Raw genomic sequence first — 17,580 nt, 5'->3', positions numbered from 1 at the left:
CTTCTGAATACATATCTTGAAAATGTCAGGTCACTCGCATGTCAAGGCAACATTGTAGTACGATGATTTATTTATTTTTATTTACAATTTAAAACAGTTCCCTTTTGTCAAAATAGCAAGAATTACACGAATGTACACACTCTAATTCCCGTCTTGCTGAAATGAGCTGGTTTTGAAGGGGTGGTCCTGTCTCAAGCAAATGAGCCACTGCTCACCCCGCCCCTTCTACACAAAAAAGGTCACTGGCGATCCGACTTTGGTTGTCATAACAACAGCAGAGCCCGGCGTGTGAAGAAGAAAAGGACAAAAAAAGAAAAACTTTTTTTCACCCGATGTGGCAGCACTTCATACGTTACGCTGCACGCTAGCGTGTACATATAGAGTCGTACGAATATGCCCTGCAGATTTTGTTTTTTTTTGCCCTAATTCTAGATTTAAGAACATTTCTCATCATGGACGGATCCCGGTTAGCTCGTTAAATACTGCACAATGCGGGACGCTTTAAACAACTGCTGCTTTTTTTTTTTTTTTTTTTTTTTACCTTCTCACATGTATAGAAAACAATTTTTGCAGCCGGAAATGCCTCCATATGTTCTCACTCGACGCAGGTTTGTTTACATTTGTGTGTGTAATTGCTATGCAAAGTGTGTGTTTTGTGTGTGTGTGTATGAGGTGTGATTGGAGGAGGAGGAGGGGGGGGGGGGGGGGGGGGACAGGGATAAGGTCAGAGGACGATGGCGGGGGGCGGGGGCTACAGTAGGTACTCCTTCTTGCCCTGGCTGGCGTCGTTGCCGTTGAGGAAGGCCTCCTGCACTTCGCCGTGCTCGTCCAAGCCGCTGGCCTCGTGGGTAAGGTAGGAGCCTGCGTGGGAGGGAGAGAGAGAGAGAGAGAGAGAGAGAGGGAGAGAGAGAGAGAGAGAGAGAGAGAGAGCGATGGAAAGAGATTGACAGAACGAGAGAACAAGAGAGGAAAGAGGAGAGAACGGGGGATGAGAGAGAGAGAAAGAGATGGAAAGAGATTGACAGACAGAGAGAGAGAGAGAGAGAGAGAGAGAGAGAGAGAGAGAGAGAGAGAGAGAGAGAGAGAGAGAGAGAGAGATGGAAAGAGATTGACAGACAGAGAGAACGAGAGAGGAAAGAGGAGAGAGAAGAGGGGATGGGAGAGAGAGAGGAGATGGAGAAAGAGATGGAAAGAGATTGACAGAGTTAGAGAACGAGAGAGGAAAGAGGAGAGAGAAGAGGGGATGGGAGAGAGAGAGGAGATGGAGAAAGAGATTGACAGACAGAGAGAGAGAGAGAGAGAGAGAGAGAGAGAGAGAACAGGGGATGAGAGAGGGGGAGAGAGATGGAAAGAGATTGACAGAGCGAGAGAACGAGAGAGGAAAGAGGAGAGAGAAGAGGGGATGAGAGAGAGAGAAAGGAGATGGAGAGAGAGAGAGAGAGAGAGAGAGAGAGAGAGAGAGAGAGAGAGAACAGGGGATGAGAGAGGGGGAGAGAGAGAGATGGAAAGAGATTGACAGAGCGAGAGAACAAGAGAGGAAAGAGGAGAGAACGGGGGATGGGAGAGAGAGAAAGAGGTGGAAAGAGATTGACAGACAGAGAGAGAGAGAGAATGAGAGAGAGGACAGAGAACAGAGGATGGAAAAGAGAGGGGAAAGAGAGAGATGGAAAGAGATTGACAGAGCGAGAGAACGAGAGAGGAAAGAGGAGAGAGAAGAGGGGATGGGAGAGAGAGAGAGGGGAGATGGAGAAAGAGGTTGACAGATAGAGAGAGAGCGAGAGAGAGAACAAGGGATGAGAGAGAGAGGGGGGAGAGAGAGATGGAAAGAGATTGTCAGAGAGAGAGAGAGAGAGAGAGAGAGAGAGAGAGAGCGTGGATCGGGTGGTGGGAGGTGGGAGAGTGGCGGTTAGCGTGCGAAGCGTCTGGACGACAGCCTTGCATGCAGCATCCATTCCATCCCGTCCAAGATGAAAGCAGCAGCAGAGCCACGCGCTCTGCCGACACGTTTTGTACCTGACGTGTTAATTGATTAGTTTGAGGTCAGTACCAAGCCAGAATGGGCTCTCGGGTGCGGTACGAGCCTTCGCAATTAAAAGGAAGCGTGTGAGGAGTCGAACGGCGGTCGGTGAGAGGGGGCGGGGACCAAAGACAAGGGGAGACAAGCAGAGAGACGGGACGCAAAGGTTAGCGCTTAGTCAAGTGGCGCAACACAAAACACATTTTCAAGGAAAGTTCAAAGTTCACATCGCAAGAGCAAGACGTCTTCAGAAATTTTTTTTTGCACACTTTGAATTTCTGACATGCAAATGAGGCTCACTGGCCCCGCCCACTGACCAATCAGAGGACAGTTTTCGTTACCGTGACGTCGACGGAGTTAGGGTGTTGTGACAAAACAATTTTATTCTCAAACAGCCCAGACTCTTTAGTAAAAGCTTTGCTTGTATTTTCACTTGTAGGGGCGGCACTTCATCACGGAGCACTTGCTGATTAGTGTAGCGCATGAGGCGCATGCAGCAACAACTTATCGCTAGTCATCAACTTCACATAATATTTGTGCTGGAATCACTTGAAAATGGCCCATTATTGTCCCGCTTAGCTGTCAAGTCATGAGAAACATATTTATGTAATTGCAACGCAAATGAGCCACTGCTCGCACGTGCTAACGCCGCATCCGAATTTCGTAAAAGTGCCATTGTATTTTCACTCATGGAGGCAGCACTTCATCACCGAGTTGCCTAATTACACTTGGTGGCTTTTGTATTGGATGCACATCCCCAGACACAAATTCCGCCTGGAACTATGTCGCCGTTTTTAAAGGACATTTGAAAATGTGTAGCCATGCAGCCAGCCATCACTCGAAAATGGCAGATCTCGGTCCAGCCTTGCTGCCAAGTCACGGATGGAGTTGGCCAACAGCAAGTACGGCTTTCTTTAACATGTTAACACTGGGCAGGGAGTTGTGACGAGGCGAGCAACTTCTCAGTCCCAAACGGAAAAGTCGGTCTCATGAAAACTGATTGCAGTTTCACTCACAAAGGCAGCACTTCCTCACCAATTTGCCAAATTACTGGTTGACACAGATACTGCTCGCCTCATTTGAGCATATGACAGACGAGTGTCGTCACTTGGAGGTGTTGGATCTTCACCCAGCATAGCTATCAAGTCATGGGAGGGATTTTGTAATACTGTAAACTTAAACTATGACATCATACGGGTGTTTTTTTCCGGGTTTTTCCGCAAGTGCGAGAGTGGCTGTGGTGTGAATTTTGGTTGACAGCAGGGGGCGATATTGCCTAACATGTCCAAATTAAAAACAAAGAAAAAAAAAAAGTTTTACTCTACTTTCAAGTTTGTTTTTCAATGTAGTCTAAGAAGTACAGAAAAAAAATAAATAAATTGAGAACCGCCTCGCTCGCAGACACGCTTTTGTAAATAGGGCAGTTAAGAAAACGACTCGCTTGGTTGCGTAATTGCACGTTTGATGGCCGGGCAGACACGCCAGAGACGCAATTATTTGTGTACAAGCCATTAAAAAGTCCATTTTCCATAATATGCCCCCCCTTTAACGACTCGCCAGTGTCCACGAGTACACCCCCTCCCGTGTATCGACGATCTTAACGGAAGGGGCCGACATTCGCCCCAACGACCCCCCCCCCCCCCCCCCTTATGTCTCCAAATTGATTAGTCGTAATAGTCGGGTCCGAATGTTGATTGGCAGCAGGCAGTAGCGACCGCTAACTGGCAGCTCATCATTTCTGACTTGGCGGTCGCCGAGCGCCGTCCGTCGAAGGCTGCCAACGTCGGGGGAGGAGCACTTAAAAAGATGTGGCGCTTCATTTTAATGGATGAGCCTTAATATACTCGCATCGAGTCATAAAACACGAGGGCGCGCGCTTACGTTCCCCGCCCCGTCCTGCCGGCCGCTCATCCTGTCCGAGGTCATCCATCACGAGAGCACGCCAGGAGACGCTCATCACTTTAAAACGGGGCTGGCCACATGAGGAAGTGGAACGCTTGGCGAGGGCCGAGCTCACATGCTGACCGCAACTTTGCCGGTATTATTGCGGGAATGCTGAAAGCATCTCATCATCATCATATGTTAGTCGGATTTTTATTCTCCTCACTTTTTTTTTTTTATCGAGAAACAACTCTCACGTTATACTTCCGACTTACAGGATTCAAATTTCAGCTGCAAAACTTGACGCCTTCCGGGGTAAATTTGGTCTTATACCATATTACATACAGTATTCGCACAATTTAACGTTATATATCAGTTTTTCCCCATTTATTTTCAATGGGACTGACATTGAACAGTCTCACTTTCCACGCCAACTTCCATACATACAACCGATCATCATTACTAGCTCTCTGATACTGCTCAGTGGCGCACTCGGTTAACTGTGTTATCCACTGAGCAGGAGGTCCCGGGTTCGACTCCCACTCCGACTGTACATTGCAAATATATTAATTGGCAACTGAAATGATTAACTCATTCACTGCCATTGACGGAAAAAGACGTCAAATGATGCCTTTTTTTTCTGATCTGGCAATGAATGTGTTGATAAATAACTTCAAAGTGGCCCTTGCAAGCTTTCTATTTTTCTGTATGTGGCCGTCAGAGGAAAAAGTTTGGACACCCCTGCTGTACATTATATCAACAATTTATAATTGCTTCATTGATTTTTACCATGTTTAACTCATTCACTGCCATTGACGGAAAAAGACGTCAAATGATGCATTTTTTTAGCTGGTCTGGCAATGAATGTGTTAAATGCCTGGCTTTCAGGCTTTCACCAGATGTCTATTTTTAAAATACATACGACATTAGCCCACCCCATGGAGAACCTGGGTTCAAATCCCGCTTGCACCACATTTTAGTATATTCGATGGTTTGGTACCAACTGACTACCGGATCAGAAAATGAATGATAATTTCTCTGAAATGATTAAATCCCACCTCAGACAGATTGCTGTTGAAGTTTTCTTTTTTATCGATTTATCTTTTAATGTCAATTAAAACTTTGTAATTTTCACATTACTTCATAAGCATTCAGCTTTCAGCATTCCCACGCAATTTCTCCAGAAATTGCACTTTAGTTTAGTTTTGAAAGGGTTTTGTCTTCGTGAGCAGATATGGATTATATGATGGCGCATTAGGACCACGTACGTATACGGTGTTAAATTTTGACAAGAAATTTTAAGATAGTTTTAAGTTAAAATTGTGTTAAGCTTATTAATTAAAAATATGACAAAAATATGATTAATTCAAGTTTTAGTCATAATTTTGTCATCTGATTGTATTTTAGTTTTAATCCAGTTTTAGGTGACGAAAAATAAAGAGCAATTTTAGTTGACAAAAACATTTGCCTCTTTATAAAGATGCAAATTTCAGAGTTCTTTTCTCTCAAAATTTGCCACTTTATAAACTCACAAATTTGCCTCTATAAATTTGCAAATTTATGAATTCTTTTCTCGCAAATTTGCTACTTTATAAAGTGGTAAATTTACGAGTTTAAATTTTTTTTTTCTTTAAATAAATTGGAAAATTTGCGAGAAAAGAAATTCCGAGTTGTTTTTGCACAAATTTGCCACTTTAGTTTTTTTTTTTTTTTTTTTCTGCACAAATTTGCCACTTTATAAAGTGGCACATTTTCGACTTTCACTTTATAAAGTGGCAAATTTGCAAGTTTTATTTCCTCGGAATATTACCGATCCATCTAAAAAATTAAATATATATTTATACGTGGCCCTAATACGGCGTCATATGATTTTTTTTTTATAATAAGCAAATACAAATTTTGTGCAAAATAAAGCGGGCATTAAAATTCCTAGACTTTGAACATGAATTTTGTGCTTTATTTTGTGGTGTCTATGTGACTGTGAGTTGCACGAGACAAACGACAAGTTATTAGTGTCAGTCATGTAAACGAATCCCGTCAAGACTCTCGGCTGGCCTGTTGCGCATTTAATGGAGCAAGCGTGTTTGGTGTGTGTGCGTTACCTTTCTGGCGAACGGAGCACCAGATGGTGACGATGAGCACGCAGATGACGGTGAAAACCAGCAGGGCCAGCACGCCGCCGATCACCGCGTAGGGAACCGCGCTGTGAGTCTCCACCACTGCACCGGGATCTAAGACAAAGACGAGAAGTGAGAGGACACTAATTACACACATATTTCTGAATTTAGCCATTTTGAGTGTGTTTTTTTTGTTTTTGTTTTTTTAATTTGCTGAAAAACCACCACATGGCTTTGTTTTTGTATGCTTGTTCTAAAACATGACTAGGGTTACAATCAATTTTGATTTTTTGATTAAAGTTCAAACATTTTATTTTTCATTTTGACTTTGACTCGTTATTTAAATTCAGTTAATTTTAATTAGTTTTTAAGGCAGGTTTGTTCGTTTTTTTAGTTACATTAATTTTTTCAGAAATTCTGTTTTATTTTTATTTTAATTAGTTTAAGTGATTATTTTTTTTAAAATATGGCAGATTTGACGAGTGCACGATTAGAAAAAAAGGTCACTAAATATTGTGCATTAAACTAAATTAACTCATTGACTGGCAGCCATTTTCACTGAAGCAACCTCCTTCGCTCTCGGCTGTGTTACTGGATTTTGACTGATTTTGCAAGGCCCACAGAATATTGTGTTCTATTGCTATAAAAACATGGAACCGACCAAAAGAAAGATTAGACTCTCTTATTTCATCAGGGGGAAAAAAAGTATATTTCTATCTGTTTCCGTTTTGCAGCAGTTTGCATTAGAATATAGCTAAGTTTCAGTTATTCAAAATTCCTGTTGAAAACTGGCAAAAAGAACTTGTTGCAACATGGCACTGGTTGATATCTTAGACTCTGCTGCCACCTGTTGGCCATTTTTTTCTGTAATAACTACCATTGCTTTAAGCGCCCTCTCCAGGTCAGAAGATGCATCAAAGCCTTCTGTATGAAAAAACAAACAAAAAACAAACGTATAAATACGTCTTTTGGGAGTGAAGCACAAAGTGTTAACGTATTTATAAGTTTTTGGGTTTGAATGAGTTAAACTACAATTCTGAAATAGTTGTTTGACCTTTCTCGTATATGAGCGTACAGCAATACAAAAATAAATCAATTTAAAATGAACCCCAATAGCTCACATATGATATTGATGAAAACAAAGGACATTTACGTTATCACTACGTTTATTTTTAGACAGTTTGAAAAGCGTAAACATAAGATGCAGTTTCAGTTAGTTTTCACTTTTCCTTACAATTTTAATGTAGTTTTATTTATTTATTTAGTTTCAGTTATTTCATTAGTATTCATTAACTATGAAAACCTTGGCTCTGACTAAATAGGAAATAGGACAAAATACATATTTGTATTGTTTAGAATCTTTGAAAGCTCCGTGCATATACTACCACAATATATGCATTGGTGGTGCAGGTATAATTTTTGTTGAAATGGGGGTAAGATGCCTCAAGATGGAGGAAAAAGCACAATATGAAGCTCCTCAATTCACCTCAATGCAGTTCACTGGCATTGAAATGCCACAAGATGGCACCATAAGCAATAATCTTACATTAGACGAGGCTTTGGCCTCAACAAAACATAGACAAAGCGAATTTTCCAGCAAATGACAGATATTTGCTCAAAAAAAAAAAATGAAATATGTGATTCCGCGATGATACTTTCAAAGTCCAAAGACCAAATTTTCAAAGTGGAGGGCAGAGTGAACCGACAAAGAGAAAGAAGCGATAAAATTGAGAGCTGGGAAGATGTTTGGGAGCAAAAAAAAAAAAAAAAAAAAAAAAAAAAGGGAGCTAGACAGCAGCCGGTGTGGGCAGACGGGAGATAAAAAGTCGATATCTTCCACCCGAGTTACATTATCACCTCTCATCACTCCCCTCCACCCGCACCCTCACTGACAGAATGGCTGAGAAATCAGGACAGTGAATAAAGTAATAGGTGGGAAAAAAAAACATTGGGGCCCAGCACCTGGCAAGAGAGCGCAATGCATTTTGAATGAGGATTTTTTTTTTTCAAGATGTTTCTCCACCTCCCACTCTGTAAGCGGGAAATGGAATCATCCACTTAAGAAGAGTGAGGGGAGATAAGGAAGTAAAAGAGCAAGTGGAATTTGGTGGCATTTTGTTTCATCGCTCGCGTCGACCTTTTTTAAAAAAAATTCAGCGTGCTGGTGAATGAAAAAGAGAAGCAGGTACAAGCTCATAGACACTGATTTTGAACACATCAGCTACAACATTAGGCACACCTCATTTTCTAAAGTCATCTTATTATAAAATAACAGTGAGTGAAGACCTTTGCCAAGGCCAAACGGGACCAGTTTTCATGTTATGTGTCCCCTTTACTTTTAAAATCAGGTAATCAATAACTAAGTTACTTTTAAAATCAGGTAATCAGTAACTAAATTACTTTTAAAACCAGGTGATCAGTAACTAAATTACTTTTAAAACCAGGTAATCAGTAACTACCGGTAAGTTACTTTTAAAATCAGGTAATCAGGAACTAAGTTACATTTAAAACCAGGTGATCAGTAACTAAGTTACTTTTAAAACCAGGTAATCAGTAACTACGTTACTTTTAAAATCAGGTGATCAGTAACTAAATTACTTTTAAAACCAGGTAATTAGTAACTAAGTTACTTTGAAAACCAGGTAATCAGTAACTAAGTTACTTTTAAAACCAGGTTATCAGTAACTAAGTTACTTTTAAAACCAGGTAATTAGTAACCAAGTTACTTTTAAAATCAGGTGATCACTAATGTAACTAAGTTACATTTGAAATCGGGTAATCAGTAACTAAGTTACTTTTCAAATCAGGTAATCAGTAAAGTAACTGAATTACTTTTTACAAGGTAACTGTTACCACAATCAAACATGATAGAATGAGGTCAAAAATGTTTCTCATCAATCAATGGCGAGAAAATGAAGGGAGACACAAAACTAATCTGAGACTTTCAAAAAAGTTTGCAAGTGCATAAAACTGTTAGTTACAGTGGTGGGACCAAGGCAGCCAAGCGCCATCATATATTTTAATGTCGCTCGAGATGATGGCGCTTGAATTCTTTTGGACCTGGCACTCAATGTAAAAAGTCCAAGTCGCGCTTGCTGTAGTTTATTTTGGCAATGTCACTTCCTTCACCCCATTTTCCTTTTTAATCTACCGCCGTGGCCTGATCTGCGCCGGCGACGGCCCAACGCGAAGCCGACGTGTTCCTTTTTTTCCGAGCGACTCCCTTTGACATTTTACACAAACGTTACGCGCACAAGCAGGCCAAATGGGTCAGCAAACTGAGCCATGATTGGTCATGACTGGTTTCTTCAGCACAAGTGATGTCATCTTCAGTTGACAGCAAACAGGGGGAAAAAAATGTATTTTAAGGTATTAATTGCACGTGAAAAATAATGAAGTTACCAAATTAATTCTGGACAAAAAATGAACTTTTTTGTTGCTGAAAATGGCTCAATGAGTCCCTTTAAATCTTTAAATATTAGTATTTTCATTTTTTTTTTAAATTGTGACTTAATTTCTCTTAATATTACTTTTTTTTCTTTGCAAAATTACCATGTCATTCTCAGACAATTTGTGGCAAAGAGGAAAGTAGTGCGCAGAACTATTGAATTAAAAAAAAGAAATGTTTACATTTTGTTTTGTTTTTTTCATCATTTTAGATAGGAAATCTAAATAAAACTTCTATCCTTTTATATTTATGGTAAACAGTATACAGTGCAATTTATGATGTAAAATATAAAAAAAATAAAAGAAAAAAAAACTTGGAAAAGGTTTTTTTAGACTTGGAACGGATTAAAATTATTTACATTAATTATAATGGGAAAAATTGTTTCGGAATTCGAACAAATCGCTTTTAGAACAGCCTTCTGGAACGGATTATGCTCGAAAACTTTCTAATACTTTCTGTCCTTTATCACATTTTCAACAATTTTGCATTTTTTTTTTTTTAAAGTTGGCATTTCCATTCATTTCAATGGCAAAAAAGCTGATTTGAGATGCACCACCGTACTGTTCAGGCACGTGCCAGCTAGGATAATACGATTAGACATCCATCCGGATCGCTCATCCGTCTTGCTCCTTCAATTGTCTTTTGTACGTTCCATTTTTTTCGAGCTTTTAAGACCTTCACCGTTTGCGCAGGTCCGTCCGCGCACACTCGCACGTGCGCTTTTTTTGTATGCCGAGTTTGGTAAAATGTGCGTGCAGCGATAAGAGAGGAAAGCAAGGATGGTGTGTCGACTTCGGCATCAGCAGGTATGAAAGCGTGCGGAAATACAGGACAAAGGAAGGTTGCGGCGGCACAACAATGGATGCATTCGTGTTCGTGTGTGTGTGTGTGTGTGTGTTCACCTGAGACAAAAAGAGGTAGACACCAGAGGAGAACAAAGATGGAGATGAAGGTCACAAAAAAAAAAAGTGCTGCATTACCTTTGGGATCCAGCGGGAGGGATGGGGTGACGTTGGGATGGGAAGTGGGAGTGCTTGGGAATGACACATTATCTACACACATACATAAGAAATTGGATGACATACGTGGACAAAACATGACATGACTACATCCACAACATTCCAAAACAAGGCCCGGGGGCCAGATCCGACCCGCCACGTCAATTGATGTGGCACACAAAAACAAATTATGTGTCAATTTGCTCAAAATGTGCAATAAATAATAACATTCGTCTAAGAAATCCGGGGGCGCTAATTTAGCGACTCTCCAGGCTTCCTCTTCCGTCTCCATTGGGCAGTTGGTATTTTTTTGTGTTTATTATATTTTCCCTTTATTTATCATTTGTTATTTATAATAATTTATTTTCATTAACACATTTATAGATTATTTTTTTGTGATTTTATATTATATATATTATGATATTATGATCTATTGATTTTATTGTTCATTTGCATGATTATTTTTGTTTATTTTTAAAGTATTTTGTTATTCACAAGTTAGATCATGTTTTTCATCTTGTCTTTGATATTTGAAATATTATTTATTCAAGGTAAAAGTTTCATTAGTGCATGTTTTTAGTTCTGCTAAATACTTCTAAAAATGTACTAATTAAATTAACTCATTGAAGCCCAAAAACGTGAATAAACGTGTTTAATACTTTGTCATTCACTCCCTAAAACGTGTTTACACGTTTTTGTTTTGTTTTGATAAGAAGGCTTTGATGCAGCGTCTGACATGAAGAGGTGGCTTAAAGCAATGGTAGTTATTAAAAACACAGCCAGGGCCATGTTGCAACAAGCTGTGTTTGCCAGTGTTTTCACCAGGAATGTGAATATTGATGAAACTTAGCTATATTCTAATGCTAATGGCTGCAAAATGGAAACAGATACAAATATACTTTTTTTTTCCTGATAAAAGAAGAGACTCTAATCTTTATTTTTGTACGTTCCATGTTTTTATAGCAATACAACACAATATTCTGTGGGCCTTGAAAAAATCTGTCAAAAGGGGGTTTCTTCAAGGAAAATGTCAATGCGGTAATAAATAAACTAAGACATATTTATTTGAATATAAACACTTTAAATTTGTTTATTATTTTCAATGTTTTAATTGTATTTTAAATGAGATCAATCCTTTACACCGACTTGTGCAGTCCTAATTCTTTATTTAAAAAAACAAAAACAAACTGCATTTATTTGTTTATATTCCAGAGATAATTTGACTTTATAAGAGGTTAAATTGTATACTAATAAGAAATTATCCTTCCAATTACGTCTTATAATAAATAAATAAATAAATACATATTTAATGTACTGATTCAATTGAAGTATTTTTGCTCATGACGTACGTGAGAAAAATATGGATTATATTTTTCATGTGTTCATGTTATACATTTATTATTATTATTATTATTATTATTATTATTATTATTATTAATAATAATAATATTTTTATAAATATTTCCATTACATGAGATTGAGTCTTGCGCATATGAGGATGGGGTGCGAATGTCGGACGCTACATTTGGGGGGGCGCAGGGGTTCATGCATGCACGCACGCATCAGAGCAGGACTCGAAGCGAGCGCTACGCAGCTACAAAAGTTAACCGCAACAGCACACAGTGACATGTTCCATCACGCCGACACGCTCGCGACGTGGCAACAATCGGCCGGCGAGGCGGAGGCATCGTCCGTGACAGATGCGCTTCCGAGGAAAACAACCATATTCGGGGATTGTCTCATTTCGAGGCCAACAATACGCTCGGTGAATCGATGACGGCGGCGCAATGCCGGGTAGCGTGAGAGGTATGAAAGTTGAGACGGTGTCGAAAGACAAAAACAATAGCTCACACAAAAAAAAAATATATATGATGGATAAGGTGGGCGGGTCTTCTCTCTTCGGGCTCATTAAATCTCAAACCATACTGTAACTGCAAATTTAGCAAGATTTATCAAGAGACAAACAAAAAAACGATGACGGGTTTTGAGCTAAGTGAGATACAGTCAGCAGTCTTGTGTTTGACAGCCATCTTAGTTGTAGTCTTTTGGACAAAAAAACATATACACATTGTAGTTCTTTTCATATGTGATTTAGTTCAGTTTTAGTCAACAAAAACTCATTGTCTCATTTGGTCGTCAGTGTAGTAGTGACTAGTCGACTAATCTTGGCAGCCATTTTAGTTGTAGTCTCTTGGACAAATAAGTTAACTTCTTTAATCTCTTTGTAGTCCTTTTCATATGTGATTTATGTGTGATTTAGTTCAGTTTTTCTCGACAAAAACTCATCGACGGATTTGGTAGTCATGGACTAGTCGACGACTTTTGGCACCCATCTTTCTCGTAGTCTTTTGGACGTAAATGCTAATTTCTTTAGTCACATTGTAGTCCATTTAATATGTGATTTACATGTTTTTTAGTCAACAAAAACTCATTGATAGATTTGGTTGTCGACGTAGTCATGGACTAGTTGACGACCCTTGGCAGCCATCTTAGTCGCTAGTCTTTTGGACAACAATGCTAATTTCTTTAGTCACATTGTAGTCCATTTACATCATCATGATGTAAACATGATTTACATGTTTTTCTTAGTCAACAAAAACTCATTGATAGATTTGGTCGTCGACGAGGTCGTGACTCGTCGACTAATCTTGGCAGCCATCTTAGTCGTAGTCTTTTGAACAAAAATGTTCATTTCTTTAGTCACATTGTAGTCCTGTTTATGTGAGATTTACCGGTACATGTTTTAGCCGACAAAAACTCAGCGATGGATTTGGTCGTCGACGTAGTCGTTATTAGTCGACAAATCTTGGCATCCATCTTAGTCGTAGTCTTTTGGACAAAAACGCTAATTTCTTTAGTCACATTGTAGTCCTTTTTATATATGATTCACATGTGTTTTAGTCGACAAAAACTCCTCGATAGATTTGGTCGTCAATGACTCTTGGCAGCCATCTTAGTCGTAGTCTTTTGGACAAAAGTGCTCATTTCTTTTGTCACATTGTAGCCCTTTTAATATGTGTAATTTATATGTGTTTTAGTTCAGTTTTAGTCGACAAAAACACGTTGTCAGAGTTGGTCATCAATGTAGCTGGGACAAGTTCATTAATCTGGCAGCCATTTTAGTTGTAGTCTTTTGGACAAAAAAGTTAATTTCTTTTGTCACATTGTAGTCCTATTTATATGTGTCATTTATATTTGTTTTAGTTCAGTTTTAGTCGACAAAAACTCGTTGTCAGAGTTGGTCATCAATGTAGCTGGGACAAGTTCATTAATCTGGCAGCCATTTTAGTTGTAGTCTTTTGGACAAAAAAGTTAATTTCTTTTGTCACATTGTAGTCCTATTAATATGTGTAATTTATATGTGTTTTAGTTCAGTTTTCGTCGACGAAAACTCGTTGTCAGAGTTGGTCATCAATGTAGCTGGGACAAGTTCATTAATCTGGCAGCCATTTTAGTTGTAGTCTTTTGGACAAAAAAGTTAATTTCTTTTGTCACATTGTAGTTCTATTTATATGTGTCATTTATATGTGTTTTAGTTCGACAAAAACTCGTCAACGGAGTTGGTCATCAACATAGTTGGGACAAGATGATTAATCTGGCAGCCATTTTAGTTGTAGTCTTTTGGACAAAAAAAAAAAAAGTTAATTTCTTTAGCCACATTGTAGTCCTTTTTACTGCATATGTTGGTTTTCCCAACAAAGTGGAGACTGTGGAGCATAATAGAGTCGCAAACGCGTGGGTCGCATGCAAGGACGGGGGCTAAATCCAAAATGTCAGACGCGGCATCCTCGGGGCGGGCGCACTCCTGCAAGGAGGCGATAGAGCGAGAGCGGCGCGAGGACGTCATTATCGCCGAGTGCCACCACATCCATCGGTGGGAATAGAACCTGGGCCGCGCGCCTGATTGGCAGCCGCGCGGCCGTTAACGCATAACAATAAGAGGTGGCACGTCGGCGGGCCAAGAGCACGACAGCTTGCCGAGCGTTCTCCTTAATTAAGCCGAAGAGAGGCGAGGGAGGGGGCGGCAACGTCGAAGGACGGAGGGAGCAACAAAGAAAAAAAAAAAAAAGCTGTAAATGTTGAGGAAGAAAAATGATGAGGTCACCAGTGCTAAGAGGAATTAATCAGCGTCCAGTTAATTAGCGCTACAACCTTGATCATTAATCCTCGGCCTTCACACTGCGAGTGTCCGACATGTTCCCTGCAAACTGCCTGTTTACTTATCCAAGTGCTTCTCAAATAGTGGGGCGGGCCCCCCCAAGGGGGTGCAAGACTCCATCAAGGGGGGCGCGTTTGACCTCGGGGAACATGCTTTTTTAATGTTGATTTTATTTTTTTTACTGTCCTAGAATAAAGTGCAATTGCACCTCCACTACATTAGGGGGCAGTGGCACTCTCATTATGGCAGGGAGCATTCACTCGGTGGTGTAGTTTTTTTTTTTTTTTTTTTAATTTCAGATTTTTGTTTTGCAGGTTAAAGTTTTTTGGGTTTTTGTTTTTTTTCTAATATTGTGCTCCCGAGTTAATGTTGGTGATCAGTTTGAATGTATTATTATTGATTGATTTTATGTAATTTTATTTTTCCGTATCATATGGTTCGATATGGTCAGTCAAAAAAATGTTTATAGTTTAATTAAGGATTTAATTTTATTTTTTAATTTCAGATGCACTTTAAATCTTTAATTAATACGGATACAGTGTTATGCAGAGATGTGCTTAAAACAATTTTATAGACAAATGATACTATTTATAGTCACGGGATGGGGGGGGGGATGTTTTCTTCTTACTCGGGGGCATGTCAGAAAATAATTGAGAAGCACTGACTTATCCGTTCTTCACTTCAGGGATTACGCGTTCATTTCCGCATAAAACACTTTTGCACGCGCATGACAAAGTGTACATTTGTTTTTAAGAATGAAATACGTGAAGGAGGAGGATGAGGCGAGCGTTAGTGCTGACAAGAGAGGAGTGCAGAAGGAGATTGATGATGTCGGCGGCCCGGCGGGAGAAAGCGAGGAGAGACAGCCGAGTACTTACCAATAAATTAACTCCTGACGAGAAAGCCCATTTGGTGGGTGTTGCTATGCAGCACGCGGGAAGGCGCGTCGCCGCGCAAGCTAGCAAGTCCGACGCGATCCGTTTGGCTTCGGAACACAGCCTCAACTATCCGCTGAAAAAGCCTTCAGAATATTTGCGCTCAAATTATATTTATATCCATTTTTATTTATATCCATTTTTATTTTCCCTTTTAGTCATTTATTTATTTATTTATTTAGTCATTTATTTATTTAGAATTGTTGTAGTTTTGGTCCTCCATTTATATTTATTTATTTTTTAAATCATTTTCAAATTATACTTATATCCATTTTTATTTATATCCATTTTTATTTTCACTTTTAGTCATTTATTTATTTATTTAGTCATTTATTTATTTAGAATTTTGGCAGTTTTGGTCCTCCATTTATATTTATTTATTTTTTACATCATTTTCAAATTATATTTATATCCATTTTTATTTATATCCATTTTATTTTCACTTATAGTCATTTATTTATTTATTTATTTAGTCATTTATTTATTTAGAATTTTGGCAGTTTTGGTCCTCCATTTATATTTATTTATTTTTTATATCATTTTCAAATTATATTTATATCCATTTTTATTTATATCCATTTTATTTTCACTTATAGTCATTTATTTATTTATTTATTTAGTCATTTATTTATTTTGAATTTTTGCAGTTTTGGTCCTCCATTTATATATATATTTTTTATATCATATTCAAATGATATTTATATCCATTTTTATTTATCTCCATTTTTATTTTCACTTTTAGTCATTTATTTATTTATTTAGTAAATTTATTTATTTTGAATTTTGGTAGTTTTGGTCCTCCATAATAACTCATTTGCTCCCAAAAAATGTAAATATGTTCTATTTTAAATCTTTTTTTAAGTGTCCCAAAGACCTATTTATACGTTTTTAATGTTTTTGTTATGCTCGAGCATACAGAAGGCTTTGATACAGCCTCTCAACTGCAAAGAACAGGTGAAGCAATATTACAAAAACGGCCACAGGTGGTAGCAGAGTATAAGAGATCAACTAGGGCCATGTTGCAAACAGTTGATTTCCCCACACTTCTCAACGGATGTGTGAATTATTAATGATGAAACTTAGCTATATTCTAATGTTAACTGCTGCTAAACTGAAACAGATAGAAATGTACTTTTTTTTTTTCCTGATGAAAGAAGAGACTCATCTTTATTTTGGTGGGTTCCATGTTTTTATAGCAATAGAACACAAGATTCTATGGCCCTTGCAAAATCAGTCTGAGGAAAACCATAACTCTGATATGGCCCGCTACAAAAAATGAGTTTGTCACCTGTGACGTAATCTGTCGCTATTACGTTCTGCCAGCGGCCGTTGGTGGTTTTTCATAAAATTGCCTTGTTCCCCCCCCCCCCAATCAAATTATCCCGCCGGCTCATTACAATGGCCAAAGAGACCCCAAACTAATCCCCGCCTGGTCACGTCGTATTCCTCGCCGTCTCTTCTGCTCTTCCGTGGCCGCCCGTCTACTCTCCAAATGGCCTTTTCGGAACGTCTGCCCCGTCTCGGCGGACCCGCGTCAAATTAAAATAACAAAAACTAATGCATGCGTGGCGACTCCCCGGATGACGAGGCTTCAATCCGGAGGGCGCGCGAGGTCAGTAAACATGTTGACGAGCATGGAGACAATCTCACTTTTTATGCCTTGCGGGATGTTTTTAACGACGTTGGCTCATAACAACACAAAATGAAGGAATGGTCTTTATAATAAAAAAAAAAATGCTGTTTATTCCCTCAAGGAGCCCTGATTGGAAAACCAAAAAAATGCAATATGCCTTCAAGATGGAGTGGTCCAGTGGTACACATGCAGATGAACGCACGTGGCATAACAATACAGTACGTCCATATAACGGCTCGTATCTTTCCGTTCTTCCTTCTCCCGCAATTCCATTCCAATGGCGTTTTATTAGCTCGGCCATTCATCTGGGGTTGCAGCAGCTCTGTTCAATTACATAAAGGAGCCCTTCGGGCTTTTCGTCGCACAATCGGCGCATTCTCCGACCGGTGGCA

At 39.1% G+C, this 17,580-nt stretch overlaps 1 protein-coding gene across 3 annotated transcripts in view; it reads right to left on the bottom strand.

Moving 5' to 3' along the window:
* Window positions 1–700: 700 nt before the first annotated feature.
* Window positions 701–17,580, bottom strand: part of cadm4 (cell adhesion molecule 4) — a 236,442-nt gene continuing 219,562 nt past the window's right edge. For 2 of the 3 annotated variants that reach the window (XM_077527563.1, XM_077527562.1), the window contains exons 7-9: window positions 10,444–10,515; window positions 6,001–6,129; window positions 701–861 (exon numbers count right to left, since the gene is read on the bottom strand). In XM_077527563.1, coding sequence (XP_077383689.1) covers window positions 752–861; window positions 6,001–6,129; window positions 10,444–10,515 — 311 coding nt within the window. In that variant the 3' untranslated portion in view covers window positions 701–751. The remainder of the gene's footprint in view (window positions 862–6,000; window positions 6,130–10,443; window positions 10,516–17,580) is intronic. The other variant, XM_077527564.1, reaches the window with a different exon arrangement.

The sequence above is a fragment of the Festucalex cinctus genome, chromosome 7, assembly GCF_051991245.1.
Source record: "Festucalex cinctus isolate MCC-2025b chromosome 7, RoL_Fcin_1.0, whole genome shotgun sequence".
NCBI lineage: Eukaryota > Metazoa > Chordata > Actinopteri > Syngnathiformes > Syngnathidae > Festucalex > Festucalex cinctus.
This window is presented reverse-complemented; position numbering and strand designations above follow the sequence as displayed.